The sequence below is a fragment of the Musa acuminata genome, chromosome BXJ2-5 (assembly GCF_036884655.1).
Source record: "Musa acuminata AAA Group cultivar baxijiao chromosome BXJ2-5, Cavendish_Baxijiao_AAA, whole genome shotgun sequence".
NCBI lineage: Eukaryota > Viridiplantae > Streptophyta > Magnoliopsida > Zingiberales > Musaceae > Musa > Musa acuminata.
This window is the reverse complement of record NC_088342.1, coordinates 9,995,616-10,016,144: the sequence shown is the minus strand read 5'-3', so window position 1 is coordinate 10,016,144 and position 20,529 is coordinate 9,995,616. Positions and strand designations below refer to the sequence as shown.

Below are 20,529 nucleotides of genomic sequence, written 5' to 3'. Positions count from 1 at the left end.
AATAAAAGCCACACTCAGATGAGAAGTCAAGATCCAGATGGGGATCTCCTTACTGTGATATCACAAGCCACAAACCTGGTGATACAGTTATCGATGCTACGTTCATTCAAGTGCAAGCTTCTATCAGAAGGAAAGAGAGGACGGAGCTCACTCGGTTCCGAAGCCACAGCCATGCGTCCAACTCGAATGAGACATTGCCATCTCACCGTTCTGATGACTTCATGGTGGGCACTCAGCATAGACAAAGCGACAACGATGACTGAGAAAGACCAGGCCATGGAAGCACCTAATAGTCCCCCACCGTCTCAGCTGGCCAGTGCCTGAAGCCTCGAAGCAGCATGGTTAGCGGCGAAACTTGAGGGAAGACAAGACACAGGACTGGTGAACACAAAGAGCTTTGTGCCTCACCTCCATTGTGGATCCTACCGAGATGAGATCACACAGTCTTGCAACTGATTTAAATACTTGCTCGAAGGAAAAAGATCACACAGAATTGTGATCGGATCGTGCAATTATTGATGAGGATCCCCACGAGTGTCAGATACAGGGTTCCGATCCCCAGCCATCTCATTGGACGACGAGATCACGGCGACGTGTACACACTGCCGTCTCGGATCAGACTCGTGTCGAAAGCGGCGAGTCTCGTGCGCCCCCTTCCGCCACGCAATCCGAAGCAAATTGGAAGCGCCCCACCGTCAGATTAATTATCAGCAATTCGAGTATTAAGCGACCTCAAAATTGGGTGGTGGGGCCCGTTCGAAGTAATTTTACTGGGCGAGCTGGCGCGGGTCGCCCGTCTCGCCTTTTTCCACCGCAGACGGGTCACTCGAAATCCTCCAAAAAGGAAACCAAAAGGAGCTTAGAAAAGAAAGGGCAGTGTATGCCTGTGCGTGTGTGAGCGAAAGGAGCTCGGTGGGAGAAGAGGAGGGGACAAAGGAAGCCGGGGGAGGCTAAAGGAGGGAAGAAAGGCGCCAATTTTTTGGATCTCAGTCGGGGGCTCCTTCTGGTCTCTTCCTGCTTCGATTCCGGCGAGATGCCAACGGTTCGGTACCAGATAAGGAACGAGTACGGGTTGGCGGATCCGGAGCTCCACCGGGCCGCCGACAAGGATGATCCCGAGGCCATCCTCGAAGGGGTCGCCATGGCCGGCCTCGTTGGCGTGCTGCGCCAGCTCGGAGATCTCGCGGAGTATGTCCCTTTGTTCTTTTTTGCTTCCCGTGGGGAATGGGGATCTGCTTGTGCTTCTTCATGTTTTCGCGTGTCGGAATGGTGGTGGAATTGTGTTTGTTTTGGGGGGGGGGGGGGGGAGGATTTGAGGGAGTTGGTTTGTATTGGTCGGTTTTTTAAGTTGATGAGCTTGGTAATTTAGTTGCATGGGTTAGGGTTTGCTTGCCTTATGTCTAGTTTTTATCCTTTCTGGCAAATATTGTCCTTGATTAATTATAGGTTGAGGGTATGCAATTGTTGCTCATTTCTGAATTGGTCACCGATTTTGCATTATATAGATAGACGGAATAACTTCGAGAAATTCATATGGTAATTTCTATTTAGACTTGGCAGTTCTAAGATAGGTTTATACTATGGACTAAGTTGTTTAGATTTGGATGTTTTTCTTTTTGGTTGGTTTTATTGATCTTTCTTGACAGAGAAATGTGATGGAACTCATAAGAACTTCTGCAGTGCCATTCATCCTGTTAATATAGGTCTCTATGACCTTTAGGACCTTGCAATGGAATTGTATTAGCAGCTGAATGAAAACTAGTGTCGGGAATGTTTTTGGCTAATCAAGATTACTATATAGCATCAGAAAATCAGTGGGGTTACACTTTGTGATAATGTTAATTGGTGATTCCCTTATATCGTTTTAGTGAATTGTCCAAGGAAGCTTTTACTTATGCATGCCCATTCGGGATTGTAATAATCCCAACATCCAAGATATGTGGATAGTTTCACATTGTCCCCTGTGCCTGAATCCACTCTTCCGCTTATAGTGGCATTGCTTTACTATTTCTTTCTGTTTAACCCTAACCACTCAGAATCAACGTTAAATGGATGGTTCTCAACTCTCGTAATGCAGAAGTGCTTTTGTGTATCAAAGTAGGTACTGGGTAGTTCTTCCCTTGTTTAAGGCATCTTACTAGTGTGTATACTGGCAGAAATTAACAATTTACGTTATTTTTTCTTTTTCTTGAATTGTTTTTATTTAAGATGCTTTATATCTTTTATTTTTTGAAATTTGTTTTCGTGCTTGTTAATTCTAAAGTTGGTAACATTTCTCTGTTGTTACATACCGACTGTCATATTTTCCACAAGTAACTTGAGATGAACTTCTGCCTCATGATGGAAATTTTAAACTTATCTCGAGTTGTATAGCAGCAGTAGATCATGTTCATGAGTGGCTGTCTTGATGTTCTGTAATAGGTTCGCTGCAGAAATATTTCGTGACTTGCATGAAGAAGTAATGGGAACTGCTGCTAGAGGGCATGGATTGATGCTTCGTGTCCAGCAGCTTGAAGCAGAGTTGCCATCAGTTGAAAAGGCTATTTTCTCTCAGTCTAGTCATTCAAATTTTGCTTACAATGATGGTCAGTATGCAACTTTCTTTCTTTAAGAAGGCTAAGTTCCAATGTCTAAGTCTCCATTTTTTCTATAAATTTGTTGCATCATATATGGATCGATAAGGTAAAGATTTCTGCATTAACTGATTTATACCATATTGTAAAAGAAATTAACTATATACTATAAGAATGTGTAATTTGCGGCTAAGAAGGAAATTTAACCTATTTTAGGGGATGGCACTTTATTCATTCACAGCTTTGTAGATGCTGAAAGATTATGCCATTGAGGTTGAAGGTCTCAGAATTTGCAAAAGGAATATTCATATACCTAATGAGAACATACAAGATCTCCATTTTTTATACACAGAGATAATAGATCGAAAATATCCATTGGACCAAGTTTTAGATCGACCTGGAATATTGACCAGGACTCGAAATCCCTCTTACACGAGATTGAAACACTCCTCTTGCAAACCAGAGATTAAATACTAGAATCCATTCACCAAAAAGAATAGGGCGTTATATTATTGAATCAGCTTAAAATTATCATCCATTACATGCCTCTATTTCTTACCTTTATTGTAGTTCCTTATCTTCTCATCTGCAGGTATTGATTGGCACTCTAGTATTCAAATGGATCAAAACCTAATCACTCAAGGAGATATGCCACGTTTTATCTTGGACTCATATGAAGAATGCCGTGGGCCACCTCGGTTATTCACCCTGGATAAGTACGATATTAAGGGTAATATACTATCTGCGCAAGGAATAAAATTGGCAAGTTGAACAAACTTCTCTTTTTTCCTTCAGGTTTGATACTGCTGGTGCTGGAGCCTGCTTGAAAAGATACTCGGATCCATCTTTCTTCAAGATGGAACTAGTCTCCTCTGGCTTGGTAGAAACGGAGATACCAAGAGAGAAAAAATCTCGTAAGATGAGGGTAAGATATTCAGAGGTGAACAAGTTTTAGTTTTAGTTTCTTTATTTACTTTGTTGGTATGTTCTTATTAGGATGATTAAGTTGAAGAAACACAATGGCCTGACCTTAAAAGTGGCTCTCACTTTACCCACAAGATATTGAATCAATGATATATGTCATATTGTAGCTCATCGGGAACAGACTTAAAAGGCTTGATTTGGAATGATGGATCCACAGGGCAAAGAGTATATGAAATCTTGTTATTGAACATTAGGAAATGAAATATTTGAAAGCTTACAATATTTTCTTTCTAGATTAGAGAATTTTGAGTTCATACTGGAGTTTCTTAAATGATGCAGGGTCCTACATTCTCTAGTTAAGCTAAGAATGATGATTGTTGATGTTGTTTGAATAAATACTTAGAACGAGTCATGTTGACAAACTCTAAATATGACAACTTGCTTGTTCTTCGTATCCTGAGAGAATCATCATTTTCTTCTCTGTTATCTGCTTTTACTTTGTTTCACTTCCAAAATTATAATGATGTCATGCAGACATTAATCTGCATTTTTTTTTATCAGAAGAAGGGGTCAAACTGGAAAAAAGGTCAAACCCTCGAGTCTTTATTGTCACCACTTGCAGATTCCACGTAAGTTTATCTTTCATGTACTAACAATGTGGTCAAATTATAATATATAGGCATCAGTTCTTGAGTAATTTGATCTTTGGTCTTGTGTAGTTCGCAGACAACAGTGTCTGATCAGGTTTCCAGTAAATCTGCCACCAGACTTGTGAGATTGAGATATAGGAACTCAAATAATACTAATGGAAGCAAAGGATGTAACTTAAGAAAATGTCTTCTTGCACTGCATTCAGATGAGCAGAAAGTTGTTTTGGACGATAGTAGAAGACATTCAAGCTTAAACGTAAATTTAGTGGATTCAGGTGAATTGACTTCTGTAATGCATGACACCGTTATGGATGTATCAGCAAACTATCCATTAGTTAGAGATGTTAGTGCTACCGAGACCCCTACCAAAGAAGTGGTAAAGTTAACATATAAATTTGATCATTGGAAGACTGGAACTGAAGAATTTTCAGAAGCACTTCATGGGCCACTTGGTGACATGCAAAATCCACAGAGAAACTTTAACTTTGTGGAGAACAAAGAAAAGTTTGCTGATGCTGAAAATAAATCAGAAAGCAGTAACTGTGATGGTGAGCTTAGTGATACTGAGAAAACCACATCAGTTCAGGTGGTAGATCATAAATTAGGGGATGTTGAACATATATTAGAAGACAGTAACAATGGCTATAAGACTGAAGATGGTGGTAGCGAGCAGGAGAATTTCATGGATGCACTGAACAGCATGGAACCAGAAGTAGAAACAGATTCTGAAAATAAAGATAGACCAGATCTTGGTGTTACACAAAAGGAAGCTTATGATATGAATTTTTACACCAGTGAAACGCTAGACGAGCTGCTGACTCAATTTTCAAAACAGGATATGGCAGCAGTCTCTATTGTGTCAATAGGGTTGAACCATAATTTAGAGAGTGGGATATCAAGTAATCTGTGTAATTTAAGTGAGACACCAGCAACTCAAGAAAAAGAAATCACCTCAAATTCTTCTGCAAATTCAGAATATCTTCTTGGTGAAACCAATGATGAAAGCTGTGAAGAGTGTTTGCCACATGACGAGGTTGCCAACTCATTTGATATGATTTCTGATGGAGCTAGCGATATAAAGTCATTTGATAATCCCATTTTGAGATCAGAAATCGGAGAGGAACCTTGCAATTCTTGTGATATAAACTCAACTTCTAATCTCATTAGCACTGGTCCTCAACAAGGCTTTGATACACTGCAATTTGTTAAAGCTTACCACGTCGGCACTTCAGCTGATCATGAAGCACAGTTAGGAAGAGATGAGACCATCAAATGCTCAGATGGTAGATTTATCTTGCAACTAGTCAAGTAAATACTGTGGTTTTGATAGACTAACAACTCTGACCTCCTTTATGCTTTATTTGTTTGATATGACAGGCTCACCTCATTCTAATAGGAGTGATCCCGAGATACATCAGCCTCCAGAGCTTGTGGAAGAGCTGGTTTTAGAAGGCATTACAGAGATGCTTGACATGCCTAACCGCCTTTCCTCTTCACCAGCTAGAACTTTACCCATGGAAGATCATGGTAATGAAGGTTCACCATTTATCACTGCACCGACAGAAAAAGAGATGCAGGATTCAATGGATCAAGGAACCAAATCTTTTGCCTTCAAAAATGATACAACAGCTAGTTTAGGTGGGAGGAGCATCATAACAACTGCCCCTCATTTAGATCCTGATATCAGCATCATACAACATGATGTTGCTTTAGACATTAACATTTGTCAGTATCCTGAAGAATCAACCATAGAAACATCTTCTGATTATTTGAAGGGAACTGACGATGTAGAGTATCCTGAAGAATCAACCGTAGAAATATCTTCTGAATATGTGAAGGGAACTGACGATGTGGTTCAAACTATGAATGGTAAGTTCGTGTGTGAAACAGACATCTGTTTATTTTCTTCTTCAGCGAAGCACAAGTTGATATTTCACAGACTCATTGTAACCTTAACATTTTCACTGATTTTTTTTTTGTGTTACTCAATATGGCAGGCCCATCTATTGGGAGTAAAGATGACATTATTTCTGAAAACCCTCATCCTCCGTGCAATCCTGTTGAGCTAATTTTAGAGGAGATGGAATCCGGATCTGGCATGTCTGATTATCATTCTGAATCAAAATATGAGAGCAGCCTTACAGAAGTTTTTGAGGGGCATATTGAAGTCGTGTCACATCCTTCAAATGCAAGTATAGAGAAGTCACCACAGTTGACAGATCAAGATGCTGAAGTATGTTCAACTGAAAGCACACCAATTCTTATTTCTGCTATTGTCACCATCACTGATAAAGATTGCACCGAGAAATTGGAAAATATTGATGTTGAAAATCTAGAAGTTGGTTGTGAGGACACTGATGACATGACAAAACAAAATCTTGCAATGCCTGAAATACCACAACCTCAGTTGGAGCATTTTTCGGGCACTGAGGAAACCCTACAATCGCCCAAGGTGAAATTAGCAGAACCTCAAGAGTCCCACAAGATGAACTCCACAGAGCAGGTGCCTTTGTGTTTTGAAAGTGAAACATTTTTCGATAGGGTCATTAATTCTCCTGTCCTTGTTGGCGATGGTCTAAAATTGGCTAATGAGTATATTCAGGAGAACCTCCAAAGTGATGTTCAAGGGTTTGAACAAATTACTGATGTCAAAGATATGTCAGCTGAAAATTTTGCATCTCAAGATGAGACTAATAGTTATGATTCTTCCCCGGTCTACACTAAAGAATCATTTGGCCTTCCACTACAGTTGGTAGAAGATAGCATTGATTCTGCGGTCTCATATCAGCATCAAATGAAGACCCGTGAAACATTTAGTCCGAAGATGGCGAAATCTCTAGATTCACAAAGCACTCCAGACATGGCAGTTTTTTCAGGGGTAGAACAATCAGCACAAGACCCTGTTGCTTCACATGGATTGCCTGTTGAAGATTCATCCGATGCAAATGATGATGGATTGCATGGTGACATTTGTGATATGATGCCAAATGTGCATGTCCATGGGAATCTGCATCCTTTTGTCAATGACACATGTCTAGAATATCCTGTAGAAAGCAAACAAGATTTTGGTCCAAAATGTTCAGCACAAGGTCATCATGAAAGTGCAAAACAAGAGATGTCTTTATCGGCCAACTTATTGCTTGATCATGCAAGTGCAAGTTTACCTGAGGAGGCATTTACCTTGCAAGCCAGCAATGAAGTAGAAATAGAATCTTCACATCAAAAGGGTGAATATTTTGAGCTTGACATTCCTATTAACTCTGTTGATGTTGATGAAGAACCATCAGAAGGACCTGAACAAAATCATCATGCCTTCATGAGCAATGTAAAGTATGATGAGTTGGACATAACGCCATCAAGCACAACCATGACTGAAAAGCTGGGTTCAGCGCTTGTTTCATCGGAATGCTGTTCTGAAATTTCTGCATGTCAAATGGCTTCCAATGTCTCAGATATGACGTTTTCACTCTCACCAAGCTCCGTTGTTTTCGTTACTGAAAGTACATCAAGACTATCCTCTGAGCCGCAGTCAGATGAATCAACTTCGTGCTTTCCTTCACAGAATTCTGAAGAACCACCCCCACTTCCCCCACTCCCCCCTCTTCAATGGAGAACTCAAAAGCTTCAAGTGAGCTCCTTATTGCCAAATGCAAATTCATCTGCGTCTTTGGCTGTAACAAACCCATTTGTGACACCATCAGACATCAAGCCAGCAAACAAATTTATCACATCACCATCTGGTTTGTCTGAACTACCACCAATTGTTGTTGATCAGAGCCATCAGCCTGATGCTCAATGTCTAGAGGGGAACCTTGTGCATTCATCAAATTCATTGTCATTGATATCATCATCTTTAGTCTATGAGAAGAATATGCATGCTCCTGATGCACAAGAGGGATTAAGATTACCTTTGGCAGATTCATTTACACCGCTTCCTATATTGGAAAGCCAGATCTCTCAGCATTCTGAATTTCAGGAAGAAAAAGTTCAGCCTGTACCAGATAAGAGATTTCATCAGCCTGATGCTCAATGTCTAGAGGGGAACCTTGTGCATTCATCAAATTCATTGTCATTGATATCATCATCTTTAGTCTATGAGAAGAATATACATGCTCCTGATGCACACGAGGGATTAAGATTACCTCTGGCAGATTCATTTACACCGCTTCTTATATTGGAAAGCCAGATCTCTCAGCATTCTGCATTTCAGGAAGAAAAAGTTCAGCCTGTACCAGATAAGAGATTTCATCAGCCTGATGCTCAATGTCTAGAGGGGAACCTTGTGCATTCATCAAATTCATTGTCATTGATATCATCATCTTTAGTCTATGAGAAGAATATACATGCTCCTGATGCACAAGAGGGATTAAGATTACCCCTGGCAGATTCATTTACACCGCTTCCTATATTGGAAAGCCAGATCTCTCAGCATTCTGCATTTCAGGAAGAAAAAGTTCAGCCTGTACCAGATAAGAGATTTCATCAGCCTGATGCTCACTGTCTAGAGGGGAACCTTGTGCATTCATCAAATTCATTGTCATTGATATCATCATCTTTAGTCTATGAGAAGAATATACATGCTCCTGATGCACAAGAGGGATTAAGATTACCTCTGGCAGATTCATTTACACCGCTTCCTATATTTGAAAGCCAAATCTCTCAGCATTCTGCATTGCAGGAAGAAAAAGTTCAGCCTGTACCAGATAAGAGATTTCAGATTAGTCAGCTGTGGCCAGGTTCAGACTTGGAGAAATTTCATTATTCTGAGCACAATCACCTAAAATTGGAAAAAGAAGTGATCCAGCCTCAGAATTTATTTTTGTTTGAGTCTACTTTAGAAGATTATAACCATCACCATAATTATGGAGATTTTGGAGGTGAAAATGCACACCTTCTGAAGTCGTCAGATCTCTCACTCTTTTCAAGATTGGAGATGCCTCAATCTGGCTATGTATATTCTTTGGAAGGGAGTCATTCCACGCCATTTGGTGTTGTACCTACAAGAGAAGATGAATGGCATAGCATTAAACCCCATTCCATACGTAATCGCCCCCGAAATCCACTGATAGAAGCTGTTGCTGCCCATGACAGAAGCACGGTAATACTTGTGTGGTGGTGTAGCAACTACTTATTTTTCCATTTCTTTGGTGGCAAGAGTTAACATTTGCTTTATCCTTTATCCTTTTTCCCTCCTTTCCTTTTCATCTTGCAGTTAAGAAAGGTGCCGGAGCAAGCTAAGCCTTCAAATGAGTCGAAGGCAGACAAAAAGGATGCAGTGCTAGAGTCCAATATTTTGCAGTTGAGGAAGGTATCAGAGCATATGAAGCCCTCCAATAAACCTAAGGCAGATGAGAGAGATGAGTTACTGGAGCAGATAAGAAACAAGGTCGGTATGCTTCTGATAATATAAAATTGTTTTTGCTTTAGAGACCTCTGTTTGATATCAAGAGTCCATTTTTTTTTTGTTTCAGTCGTTCAGTCTGAAACCAGCAGTCCTTTCAAAGACAAACAACAAGGGCCACTCAACAAATATTAAAGTTGCTGCCATCTTAGAGAAGGCAAATGCACTACGCCAGGTTGGTCTCTATAATAGACAAGTTGATTCTGAACAGTTTCTGTCTTTTGTTCTTCTGCCTACCAATCATGCATCTTCGTTGGAATAGGCAATGGTGGGAAGTGATGAAGAAGATGGTGGAGATGGTTGGAGTGACTGCTGAGTACTAATCATCACCTGGAAATTCTGGAGCTCTCCTAGCATACATCTCAAGCTAAAATATGCAAGATGTGGTTGCACAAGAGCACGGTCTACAAAGTGACAAGTCTGATTAAAGCTGAAGTAGTGCAGCCGGGAAGCTCCAATTTTAATCAATGCATACCATAATGTGAATAATATTCCCTTTGTTTCATTCTTCTTTCTTCTTGTTCAATCTGTATTCTCCGTCTCCAGTTAGCTTCTCCTCCTCCTGTACCAGCTAAAGCGCCACATGGGAGTAAAACAAACCGAGGTTGTCGTCTGTTCAATTTCAATTGGTGACATGTATTTTTTTTATTATGTATGTAGGTTATCCAAAGTAAATCTAGGAATTCTTGATTGCTATTATATTCTAGCAGAGTTCTTATCACAAGATCATGAATTGTAGCATAACAAGGTTTCTTGGATTTTATAATTATTTGGGTAGGTTCGACTTTGATTGCATATCAAAGTCACTTGTTGCCCTATTTCTGCAGCTTACCAAATGAGGTTAATTAACAGTAGATGGACGATATATCGTATTGACAGTTGATTGATATATTGGTAAGACCAAATCAACTGTCAATACAATATGTCATCCTTTTTGTCAGACCATCCATGCCCACACAAGTGTGCTGATGCCACTAAAAGGAATAATAATGTGCATTTTTCCTCGTCGTTGGTGTTATCTTCTTGATTGTTCTCAGAATGTGTCGAACAGGGGATGACACCTGCCTTTCTGCTGTGCCCCACGGATCCTATTGCATGGAAGCTCAACATCATCCATGCTGCATTCTGCAGTTCCTAATAAATAGTCGATTTGATCTCAATGTATCTGTTGATTTCATGGTTAGAAGTCGAATTGTAGTTGGATTGAATTATCAAACTCAATTGAAGTCGATCAGTTTTAATCAATTTTAACTAATTTGGCAGTCGAAAATACATGTGTTAGAGCTAGTCCCAGGAAATTTACCATAAGGTAATTTTGGCAACACAACAAAGACAATAAAGCGAAAAAATAAAAACGACAAGAATACTATATTTACGTGGTTCGATCAATTAACTTTGACCTACATCCACGAACGAAAGAGGAGCAAATCACTACTATCAAAAAGGATTATTACAAATGCCTTAGGAAGATGTGCCTAGGCCATAAAACACCCGAAAATACTAAACAAGAAAAATCCAAACTATAAATCCAAACTATTTAATTGAGTGTGAACTTAAACCAAAGTAAATACTTAGGTTTTCTTATGGTGCATCTGATTTTAAAGCCCAAACCCTTATTTATAGTTCCAATAGGAGATAACAAGCTTGATTTTTTCGATGTGGGATTATGGGACTTGCCAAACTAACAACATGTTATCATTTTCTAAGGAGACATAAAATTTACATGAATCATCAAATAACTTATGAGACACCTTTTATGCTTATATAATAATAACATTAAAATCGTAAGTTTTAACTAATTATCGATACTTATGATATGTCCATAATTAATAAAGTTATAATATTTTTCATGATTAATACATAATCTATAGTTTTAAAATATTCATATAATACTAATCTCAATATATTTTTTGGTGACATTTTATAAAATATAAAATTATTAAAATTACCTATTGCAGGGAGGGACTAATATCAAAAACGGAAACAATTCGCCCAATGTGGGCCCGGCATCGGTCCTACGGATGGAAACGTGAGGATAAATGAGGAACGAACCGTAGGAGCATTTCCGGTTCCCGTCAGCGCTACGGTATGGAACTTTACGAGTAGCGGGGGCGAAGCATCGGTTTTAATCTTACCAGCGGTGCTTTGACCGGAAAATTCTAATGAAGTTGTCCTACCCACCTACGGAACCTAAGCCGTTCCGATCGGTTTAGGTGGGACCCACCGATGATTCAATTGCGTTGGCGACAGGGGGCGATTAATATTTCATGAGGCCCTTCTCGTTTCGCTTCGTCACTCTCTCTCTCTCTCTCTCTCTCTCTCTCTTCTTCGGCTCATTCCCTTCTCCTCCGTCTCGCCCCTCTCTCTCTTGAAACCCGCGGTTTCTTTCTCACCATACAACCCATCCATTGCTTCTCTCCTGCGGCAAACCCTTCTTTGCTTTGTGTGTCCCGCCGAGCAGTGTTGCGAGTCCACTAGACGCGTCGCAGGTATCCGTTCTCTCTTCTTCGTGTACCCTCAGTGCTTGTCATTGCTCACTTGTGTGGTGTGTTAATTGGATGGGTTTGTCTGGGTTTTTCGGGTGCGGAGATGTTCATAGCATTTGTGCGATTGGAAGGAAGAGTTTGTCTAGGTGGCCGATTGTGGGTTTTAGCTTTGATCCTATCACGAAGTTTGTACCATTCTTTCATCATGAATTTTCTAGCAGGTTTCTTATGTTCTTCCTATTTTTTTTGTGCGAATAAGGGGGAAAATGCAAGGATGTTAGCTTAAAAGCTTTAGAATTACAGGGGACACATGTTTTATAAAACAATGAGGCAAGAGGGTTCTAGTTTTTAATTCTAGGTGAATGCATTTACCACGGCTGGTATCTAATTTGATTCCCAGGCGTGCTGTAAAAGGTATAACCTTCCCTAATTGAATCATTTATCTTTTCTTTACTTTATAACATGCATTATTTGCTCTTAGTTTATTGAGTTTGTTTAATGATTCTGACAGTATTTTCTTACTAATATGGAATGATACACTTAAGGTACTCTTTTTAGGTGAAAGGAACTAGATGATATGATATCCGCATGATCTTAAGATTTCCATTGCACGTGATACATAAGCATATATCATACACCCTATGGCTATGAGAAGTGGCAGTGTTTTTCCTTTTTGTACTATATAGACTTACCGATTTGATATGAAAAGTTTGAAACCTTAGGTTTAAAATTGTATACATTATGTCAGTGAAGATCATCTAGATATGGGCATATTGTTTTTTCTAATCCGAAATGACTGTTTTGAATGTGATAATCTCAATACATTATTCCATGCTTTTCCCGAAAAATGATAATCTTTTTTCTCTGCTTGCCAAAATAGCAGAATGGTGCAACAAAAGAGACAACAGTTAAACAACTTTTTGGGGAGAACTGTGGCACCTTTGAACCGCACTGTTTCAACAAGGAACTTGCACAAGAGTGATCTGGGAGGAGTGATCTTCGGCTGTAAACACAAAACGATGGAGGAGTGCCTGTCAAAGAAGATATTTGGTCAGTTTATGTGTATAAACTCATATTTGCAAGCTATCAATCTGATCTTTTCTTGTTGACATATCTTATCTTGCTTTACTTGTACTGTATAAGGTTTTCCAGTTTTCCTCTTTTTATTTTGTTGTTGTAACTGCAGAATCCTTTGTGACTAAAAAAGTCAGATCTTACATTGTTTTGTGCAATATTTTTGGTCATCTATGCTTTAGTACGCTGTTTACATGATAACTGTTTTGCATTTTTTTTGGTCATCTATGCATTTTAACATGGAGCAAGCCTTATAAGTGAATCTTTTTAACTTTAAGTTCTGACAGGTTTACCCCCAACACACTTTGTCTATGTCAGAAATATTGAAGAAGGCCTACCCCTGTTTCTGTTTAATTATAGTGACAGGAAGTTACATGGCATCTTTGAGGCCGCAAGTCATGGTCAGTTGAACACCAACTCATATGCATGGACTGACGGTAGCAATAAAAGGACTCCATATCCTGCACAGGTATTGTCCTAAAGCAAACTCCTTTCACATGTCAAAAGGGTATTTTGATTTTTGTTGTGTTAGCATAGTTTTGACCATGTAAAGTCGTTCAGTTCTATCTGACATATGTATCCTTTGTTTTCCAAGGTTTCAATTCGTATCAAGACAAATTGCGCACCACTTACTGAGAATCAGTTCAAAAAGATAATAGAAGATAATTACTATAATCCACAACACTTCTGGTTTGAGCTTGACCATGCACAGACAAGTGCTTTAATTGCACATTTTGTACCTTTACCTTCACATACCAACACCAGAGCAGATCATCTTGCTTTACCAGCATCAACAACCACCTTTTCAAAGGCAACTAGCAGCAATAGATGCACATATGCTGAGGCATGTGTACCAAAAAAAGATTTTGATATGCCTGTTAATTTGGTTGATAAGAACAACTTTCTGTCATTTTCTTGTGGTGATGAAGAGAGCAACCATGGTGTTTCAAGTAAAATATCATGTAGTGCCATTGAAGATATGGAAAATGTGGAGACAGTGTCAGATTGGGAAGAATGGGCAGTGGAAAATATGCAAGTAATGAATGTAGATGCAAGCACTTGTATGGATCCAGAGCACAAGTTGCAGGAACATGAGGTTGGCAATGAGGCATCTGAACCCCAGGTTGAAACAGTTTTACTTAAGCTTAGAAGGATGGCTGCTGATTCTCAGTGCTCAACTCAGTCTGCCAATGATTGCAGAGACAATATTATCTCTGGTGAAATGGAAGAGTATGCTGAACAGGTTTTAGGGAGGTACACTGCTTCTGCCGAGAAGGAAGATGATGAGACTATCCCCAAGCCATTTCATGAAAATAATGAGGTAATGAAGTTCAAGACATTAGAGTCGATAATCCCATTGCTAGTGGTAACCTTGGTACATTGCCATGCCGTAATTTATTTCCCACTTCTAATGTGTACACACAGTTGACACAAGTCGTCTGTGAGCTGAAAGCATGGGCAGAAAATTTAGAGAAGAAGCAGGTTCTTTCTTTCTCTCATTTATTTGAATACAGACATTAATTTTCTATTCTGTATTTGAATACAAACAACTAGCGCTAGAAAGTTTTCAATTTTCTATGGTGGTTTAGCTGTGATTTATTTTTGCAAATATGCATCTAGGACTCTTAAGAAGAGTTCCATAGTTTTAGATCGAACTTTCATGGCTCAAGCTCTAGCATTGCAAGCTGCATTTCTTAACAAAGTAGATAAAATATGATGCAAATTGGGACTTGCATATGTTTGACTTTATTTCCAAATTTAAGAAAATGAGATTGTTATATGTTCTCCAGAATGACCCCATTGTTCGAGCACTTCATTTGTTTATTTGAACTTTTTATTCTGAAGGATTTGAGTTCTTTATACACTCTAATCTGGTTCCTCTACCCAGCTTGACTTTTCAATGTTCATGCATCATCCACTGCTTCTGTGAATGTATATAACATCTTTATGAAAGTGCAGCTAGTATGTTTCTAGAGTTTAGTTACTACATCGTATAACTGAAAAGGAGTCTATGTACTCTGATTCATTAATTGTTTTTGCAGGTCCATGTATTTTTTGCTTTCTTAGTCATATGTTTCAACCGTCTGCTCAGATGCATGCTAGGAAGCCTTGGTTGTGCTAACTTTGCTTAACCTCACATGCATTTTGGCCAAACAGATGGGCCCAAACTGACTTGGTCACTGATTGCCTTGTATGATAGAAAATCAGCTGTTTGAGGCTCATGCACACAAGGTTTCTTAGCACTTGCATTTTGCATGTCACCATTATTTTTAGCCATAAAGAATCTGTTGATAAGTGATATAATTATCATAAGTTTTCTCTTCTGGGCATGTCATCCTTGACTGAATTATTTACTTCAAAGCATTCTGATTAATCCATAGTCTGATCTGCCTTGTGATTCAGGTTGAATCAGACAGAGAAATGCAGCGATTAAGGGATCTGGTTGTGGACTCTCGAAGAAGAATGCGACAATTGAACAATCGTGTCAAGGAGCTAGAATCAAAGATAGGTCCTCCTGAAGGTCTTGATGATTCAATGAACAAATTTGTTGAGGAATGTTTGGGTTCAGAGGATGTGATTTATATCATTGGAGGTTTCAATGGCTTCTCCTGTCTGTCAGCATTAGACTCTTTTTCACCATCATTGGATTCATTAACTCCTCTCAAGTGTATGAACTATGCTCGTTCTTATGCATCTGCTGTTGCATTAGATAGCAACATCTATGTTTTCGGTGGTGGTGATGGCACTTCTTGGTATGACACAGGTACTTTGTATGCATGTGGGTCAATCATCTACTTTTTGTGACCATATATTTTTTATACTGACTGGTTTCCTTTTCTTGAAGTTGAGTGCTACAATCCAAGGAATGATGAATGGGTCTTATGTCCCCCTTTAATTCATAAGAAAGGAAGTCTAGCTAATTCTACGTTGAACGGCAAGATATATGCCATTGGTGGAGGAAATGGAGTTCAGTGTTTCTCCAATGTTGAGATGTTTGATCCAGCACTGGGAAGGTGGATCAACAGCCAATCAATGCTTATGAAGGTATTTGTAATTGCAAAACTTCATGGATGATTTAGTTGAAGTAGGTGAATGCAGGTGCTGCTGCATCTGCATGCATGGCAGATCTCATGGTTTTTTCACTGGTTCTTTCTTCTTTTGCCATCTTTTTCATACATGCCATATAATCTGTTCCATCAATTCATGCAAATCCACAAAATTGCAGCACTAAATCATATATGCATCTTCATTATTTCTCTTGTCTGAAATTTCAGCACCTTAGGAACTGCTAAATTAATGTGCTTTTGTGTATTTGGTATGTTACTGGTGTTGATTTCTTTTGTTTGACAATTATTTGATCTCGGGTTACTGGATTTTTGCTGTTACGACTGAATTTATAGTTCTTTTTTATTATTCCATTATTTTTTATTGATGTATTCTAACTACAACTGTCTTGTTGTCATGGTCAGATCTTGAGTTCTTGGTGTTCCTTTCTTTGGTGATCATCTTGTCCTTGAAGTTCTCCATTGAAGTTGTACATTCAAACACTACACTTAGGACTTAGGTGGCATCTGATCCTTTCACAGCCTGCAGTTCAAGGATTAAATATAAGTAAGCTTCAGGCACATCACCCAAAACTAGTACAGGTGGAGTGGTGGCCTTAGAGCATCAAACTGATGTTTAATCTCAGAACCACACTGGTTAGTGTGTGATTTCTTTGCTTCTGGGTTTTGTTGGTTACGCTTTGAAGGGACCAACCTGCTGCCTCAGCATTGCGGCAATGCATCCTGGCCTTGTGACCTCGACCACCTTTCATGGGAGAGGTTAGGCGGCTTTGAGTCAGTCTTTCTTGCGGTGGAAAGCTGACATTTGTCACTCTGGAGGCCAGCTGAAAACCTCCATGCTGCTGGAACTTAAACCTTTTGGAGATTAGAAATTGAACACTTCTTTTCTGCTTTCCATGTATAGCTGCCAAGTGTCAAACTTATTTGTACTTGAGCATAAAATTTCTGCATCTAAAAGTCATTTGCATTACATTCATCTTCTTCGGTTAAGAAATTTGTCATTTTTCATATTCAAATTCTTTCATTATGTTCTTTCAGCGGTTTGCTCCTGCGGCAAAAGAACTCCAAGGTGTCATTTATGCCTGTGGTGGCTACAGTGGACATGAATACTTGAAGTAAGATTATACCCTTCATTTGTTTATTTTCCTGCAGAGAGTTTTGTGCATTTTATAAAATAGAAAGCTCTAACATTCATCCGGGCACATATGAACATTATCAGAATATTAGCATGGAAGCCATTGTTTAAGAATATAAGATGAGACAGTGCACACAGTATTTCTAGTCAAGAATAAGCTTAAGAGTTCTCATTCTGGGAGTATCATGTCAATGGTGCATTCCCCATGGGATATTAATTGTCTTACCAGCTGATGAATTGTAAAGCAGCCTAGCATTCCTTTGGTAATTGTCACGAAAATAGATGTGATTTTTTTTGTGGGAAAAAGGCGATCGTTTATGGTCCGAGATCGACAAAATTGTATGATAAATACTAGATTGTGCATGCCTGCTCAAGCTCTCTGGCAATATTCTCAGGTCAGCTGAAAGATTTGATCCCCGGGAGGGCTACTGGACCAAGATCGCAGACATGAACCGGAGAAGAGGTTGTCATTCGGTGGCAGCACTGAAGGGGAAGCTGTAAGTTTACACCCTCACCATTGCCACTCTAAAGTGGTACTGCTCTCTAAGCTTAGTCTCCTGTTCTCAGATATGCGATTGGGGGTTACGATGGGGAAGAGATGGTTTCATGCGTCGAAGCTTACGAGCCTCGCATGTCCTCCTGGGTGATGGTCGAGCCGATGAAGGCTGTCAGGGGTTATGCTGCGACGACTGTTCTTGGAGGTTCTATATATGTGATTGGTGGTGTCAAGGATGGAAAGGTCATCTTGGACACGGTAATGCTGTGTCTGCTCCTTCCTTCCTTCTCCATGTTTCAGGGTCCAAAGCGTTAAACGGTTAGACATACGATGGCAGGTGGAATGCTACAGAGAGGAAAGCGGGTGGTGTGAGACGGGGCTGAAGGCGGTGGGGAGACGGTCCTTTTGCTCGGCCATCGTGATTTGAGCCTCATCTCATCGTCCATGGTGTTCTCCTCTCCTTCCGGCTTTATACAGGTCACCCCTCTGCAAACTAGATAACATGGATTCTTCTACAGCTGACTTACTATAGTGTCATTAGAAGATACAATATTTTTAGAACACAGAGCGAAGAAACAGCAGCAAAGGGCATGCAGAAACAAATTGGCATAAGAAAGCATCTCCTAAATCTGCAGTACTCCTCTAATCTGCAGAACATTCCAGAAGACTTTGTAAACCCTTTTTCCATAGAATAATAGCATAGCTTTAGGAAAAGAAAATAGCATCATATGACAATGTAGAATGATGATAATTTAATCAACATATAATAACAGGATGTAAGATTGCATCAGGAACTAACTAGAGAGAAAAGTTCTTCCGAGAGGCAAAATGTACACATATAAGGACATACCAAAAAGAACATAACCCCAAAGCACCACTTGAAAGAATAACTATCTTTAATAAAAAGCATCATAATCCCTAAAAGGGGAACTTGATAATGTCAGCCACATGCAAATATAAGTAAAGAAGGATGATGTAGATGAATTCTAAACTGAGGATGCTGATAACAACTAAGTACTTTCTGTAGCAATAAATGATTTCAGGCAAACTCCCAAGTACATTTATACATGGAAAATGAACAATGCATGCTACAGATTGTATCCATTAGGAAGAAGGCAGAAATTTGAAGTCCAAATAACTAGTTTGAGGAATGGCCACTGGCAATCGGTTCATGGATCTATTAGCTAAAGCAGACTCTTGAAGATAGCCAGGGATAGCATGTCCACAGAATTGTTGCCAAGCTATATGTGCTATCGGGAAAAGAAAAAGTCTTAACTTAAAACACAACCAAGCTATATCGATTGAATGAACTAAGAATCAACCATAAATTCGATTTCTCAAAGGTATGACAATAAATTGATCTAAGATACCAACAGAGAGATCTCAAGTGAAGTTGCTCAGAGTATAAGAAGAAGAAGGCGTAAGCACGACCTGCTCAAGAATTCTGGCTGAACTCTCCTCCGCAAGGCTGGCCAAACTTTCGAGTTGAAGTAGCATCTTTCCATACAAATCTTCCAATTCTGAGGTGTACCCTGTGGCCGCAGGCCCAACAAGCCTCTCTAATCTCTCGGCCCCAAACCCCCCTCTGTCGACGAATCCAGCGAATGCTGCTCCCTGGCCAACTCCTGGAGACGGTTCAAACTCTCGCCCCCTCCTCTCTTGTTCCCCATCTCCCGTTCCCCGTCCTCCGGCCCCCTCAGCTGACACGGCATCCATGGGAAGGATAACACCGGAGAGAAGGAGCCGTACTGCACCCCGAACGCTGGCCAAACTTTCTCCTTCCAACCCTTGTGTTGGAAGTACACCACTGACTTTGAATCCCGTTAGAACGGTTAGGTTCTAACCACTCCTATCGCACAGTTAAAAATAAAGAATAAAAAATTTATAGATCGGAGTAATACCGATACACTAGTATTCTTCGATAAACATAATTAAATGGTACTACGAGTTAGATATCATCTAAGATGATGAAATCTTCTACCATTGGAGGTAAGGTATTATTGAGTAAATGGGAAGACGAAGTCCCGCATTAGAAGCATCACAAACAAGCAAAAGGACATGAGTATGGGGTTGAATAAACACTAACCAGGTTGAGGGACTTGCAAATCAAACTTGGGATAAAATATTTAGTTTATAAGTGCTCCAGAAGTGGTGCACTCACTGTTAAATCATTATCATGCGAGTTTTTCAAAGACTCTAGGTCCTGAAGAACCTTCGGGTTCATAAGAATGGCTTCCCCCGATGAAGGGGAGGTTAGGACCTCCTCCACTCTTGGGTTATCTAAAGACACAATACGAACCTCAATTGTTTGGTAGAAAGGAGATCAGGAGGAACTTTTGAAAGAAAAGAAAGACATCTTGACCTGAGTAGGCAAAAGAGCAAGACGATGGAAGATAGATTTATTGCAAAACTGATGTTGGGACTACGAGAGACTCGAGGATTGACTCGTCCTATAAAGAACCGAGGCGAAGTAGAGATATCTTATAAGGAGACCCTGGAGGCAAAGTAGAAGGCTTTTAAAAAAGCTCTAGAGGTTCAAATGGAAGAATGAGTCTCATTCTACATGGTAAGGGAGGATTTATAAGGAGGGAATCTCTCTCTCTCTCTCTCTCTCTCTCTCTCTCTCTCTCTCCCACAATTGAGACAAGTGTCCCTTCGAGATAATTCCAAATGGACACCGATGGATGAAGGACTCGAAAAGCGTTAAAATTCATTACGACAAAAC

At 39.7% G+C, this 20,529-nt stretch overlaps 2 protein-coding genes across 3 annotated transcripts; both read left to right on the top strand.

Moving 5' to 3' along the window:
- Positions 1-846: 846 nt before the first annotated feature.
- On the top strand, positions 847-10,272 carry LOC135612443 (SCAR-like protein 1). Its single transcript, XM_065108754.1, has 11 exons — positions 847-1,188; positions 2,422-2,585; positions 3,166-3,289; positions 3,369-3,498; positions 4,059-4,126; positions 4,217-5,430; positions 5,525-6,016; positions 6,145-9,245; positions 9,360-9,533; positions 9,619-9,723; positions 9,811-10,272. Exons 1-11 carry the CDS (start codon positions 1,034-1,036, stop codon positions 9,862-9,864), a joined length of 5,781 nt encoding a protein of 1,926 aa, XP_064964826.1. The 5' UTR covers positions 847-1,033; the 3' UTR covers positions 9,865-10,272.
- Positions 10,273-11,861: 1,589 nt separating this feature from the next.
- Positions 11,862-18,789, top strand: LOC135612442 (uncharacterized). 2 transcript variants are annotated; one of them, XM_065108753.1, is made up of 11 exons: positions 11,862-12,037; positions 12,915-13,084; positions 13,396-13,577; positions 13,704-14,429; positions 14,534-14,590; positions 15,512-15,872; positions 15,954-16,153; positions 17,212-17,288; positions 17,704-17,805; positions 17,876-18,062; positions 18,142-18,789. In XM_065108753.1, the coding sequence occupies exons 2-11, from the start codon at positions 12,919-12,921 to the stop codon at positions 18,229-18,231; spliced, it is 2,148 nt and encodes a 715-aa protein (XP_064964825.1). In that variant the 5' UTR covers positions 11,862-12,037; positions 12,915-12,918; the 3' UTR covers positions 18,232-18,789. The 2 variants fall into 2 exon arrangements, with proteins under 2 accessions (XP_064964825.1, XP_064964824.1); XM_065108752.1 differs by having other exon boundaries at positions 12,918-13,084; positions 18,142-18,788.
- The last annotated feature ends 1,740 nt before the right edge of the window (positions 18,790-20,529 follow it).